The sequence below is a fragment of the Opisthorchis viverrini genome (genome assembly GCF_000715545.1).
Source record: "Opisthorchis viverrini unplaced genomic scaffold opera_v5_292, whole genome shotgun sequence".
In the NCBI taxonomy this organism is placed as follows: Eukaryota; Metazoa; Platyhelminthes; class Trematoda; order Opisthorchiida; family Opisthorchiidae; genus Opisthorchis; species Opisthorchis viverrini.
In genome coordinates, this window is record NW_008751945.1 from 547846 (window position 1) to 549687 (window position 1842).

At 45.9% G+C, this 1842-nt stretch overlaps 1 protein-coding gene across 1 annotated transcript in view; it reads right to left on the reverse strand.

Moving 5' to 3' along the window:
- The window catches only part of T265_09589 (hypothetical protein), a gene marked incomplete at both ends in the record, with an annotated part of 5870 nt that extends 5373 nt beyond the window's left edge, over positions 1-497 (reverse strand). The window contains one exon of the mRNA XM_009175698.1: positions 464-497. Coding sequence (XP_009173962.1) covers positions 464-497 — 34 coding nt within the window. The remainder of the gene's footprint in view (positions 1-463) is intronic.
- Positions 498-1842: the final 1345 nt, after the last annotated feature.

A 1842-nucleotide genomic window follows, 5' to 3' on the forward strand; every position in this document is an offset into this window, starting at 1 on the left:
CTATTTATTGGTTCTGTATTGAAAAGATAGGTAGACCAACGGTCAGGAATGCCGGCACCTACGGTGACCCTCAAACTCCACCAAAATCGCAGTAGGGAAACCATCAGGCATCCAGGCCAGAAAGGCTAGCTGCTGGTTGCACACTCAAGCAGTCAATCAGTTCAGCCACGGCCGACGATGATCACTGTTCACCCAATGCAGATCTGCTAGTCTGGATTCAAGGTCAAAAGTGTATTTTTGGATACCTAGATACCCCTTGTGATTTTCGTACTCGCTTGTTCGTAATAAATCTGTTTAGTTCGTTCGACTTTTTCCGACACTAAGGCACTGGAGCGGGAACAGAAGTTAGTTACAACATTATCGTACGAACAGGGATCAACAATGCATCTTGACAATATGCCTAAATATTTGTAGCTGGGTTGTGTTTATTGGCTGTTGATCACGTGACAGTTGATCTGCTCACCAGGCTTGGCGATTGGCTTGCTAAGATAGGCCATTTGCCAAGCTCCATGAGCAGACTAACAGCTACCTGATCGACAGTCCTGTTTCGAAGGGCATGGTAAAAGCGTGTTGGACAAAAAGTGGCCGGTTTACTATGGATTTCCCCCTCCATGTGATGGAGCTTAAAGTACTTTGTAGAGCCTTGTGCTTTATGGACCATTTTTTGACCGGGTTGTCGACCTTGCGGACAAGTTCTGATTCCACAATGTACTATCTGAAACAACTCTGTCACCATCATCATTGCCAGATGTAAGAACCGCGTGAAGGTCGTACAGTGGATGTAGCTGTCACGATGATGATTTGGGGAGGTGGGGTGGGTAGCTGCGCATTGGAGGCGGGAACTGATAAACTGATGAGTAAGTATAGGTTTGTCAGTGGACTTTTAAGTGGGTGCGGGGTCCCCGCCCAGGAAGATAGCAATGACCAGCGCAGCTGAGCTTGCTGGTAATGCTTTCACACTTCGCTTCCAGGCCATTGTGTTGAATCTTTTCCAGATAAGCCCCGACAATTTCACAACGTTGACCTATTGTTGATGAAAACACAATTCCTTAGCCGCATATAGGCTCAGTTCGTGCAGAAAGTTTCTCCGTTCGAACGTAAAACCTTAAATAAACTTTCTGACGCCTTCAACTATCGTTCATGACAAGGAGACGGCAATACTTTTTTTGGAAAGCCACGGAGTGATCCATCAGCAACGTTTATGCAACAATGGTCACCAAATGACACTTCCAACTGCTTCTGACTGTTTCTGCCCGACAGTGTCGCAAAGAAGTCGGTCCTCGAAAGGGAACTTGGCTGGAGCGGTCTAGGATGGAGTTTAGGACAGGAATTCTGTTTATTTGTTGCTGGTCCAAAAATTTGGCAAAAACAACTTCTGCTCAGAGGAATTATTTATTAGCCATAGGACCGCTGTTGACTGGAAGAACTTTCTTCGCGAAGTTTACGCCTGGCGGCGGCTTTTGCAGACTGCAACGGTTAATCATACCGAAAACTTCGTGGATTCAACGACTGGAGCTCACACACGAACCATCGAATCTCTTTGGCACGTCTACAAGATGCAGAAAAAACGCCAATGCGGCACACACCGATCTTTAGTTGACAGCTACTGCAGCTCGTTCGGGGGCAAAGTTACCGAAAAACGGACCTTTTCATGCAAATTATTAATGACATGGCCCAATTTCACCCACCCTCTTCAATAAAAACTAAAAGTACAAAGTTCATGTCCTCTTTTTTCCTAATCTTTTTGGGTGGCGGGAGTTAATTTTTTGGTAGCGCTTATCTGGAAAAGATCCAGTGTGTGACCTTCCTTGGTTCATTCCCACCGTTCGCATGGTTCTGCAA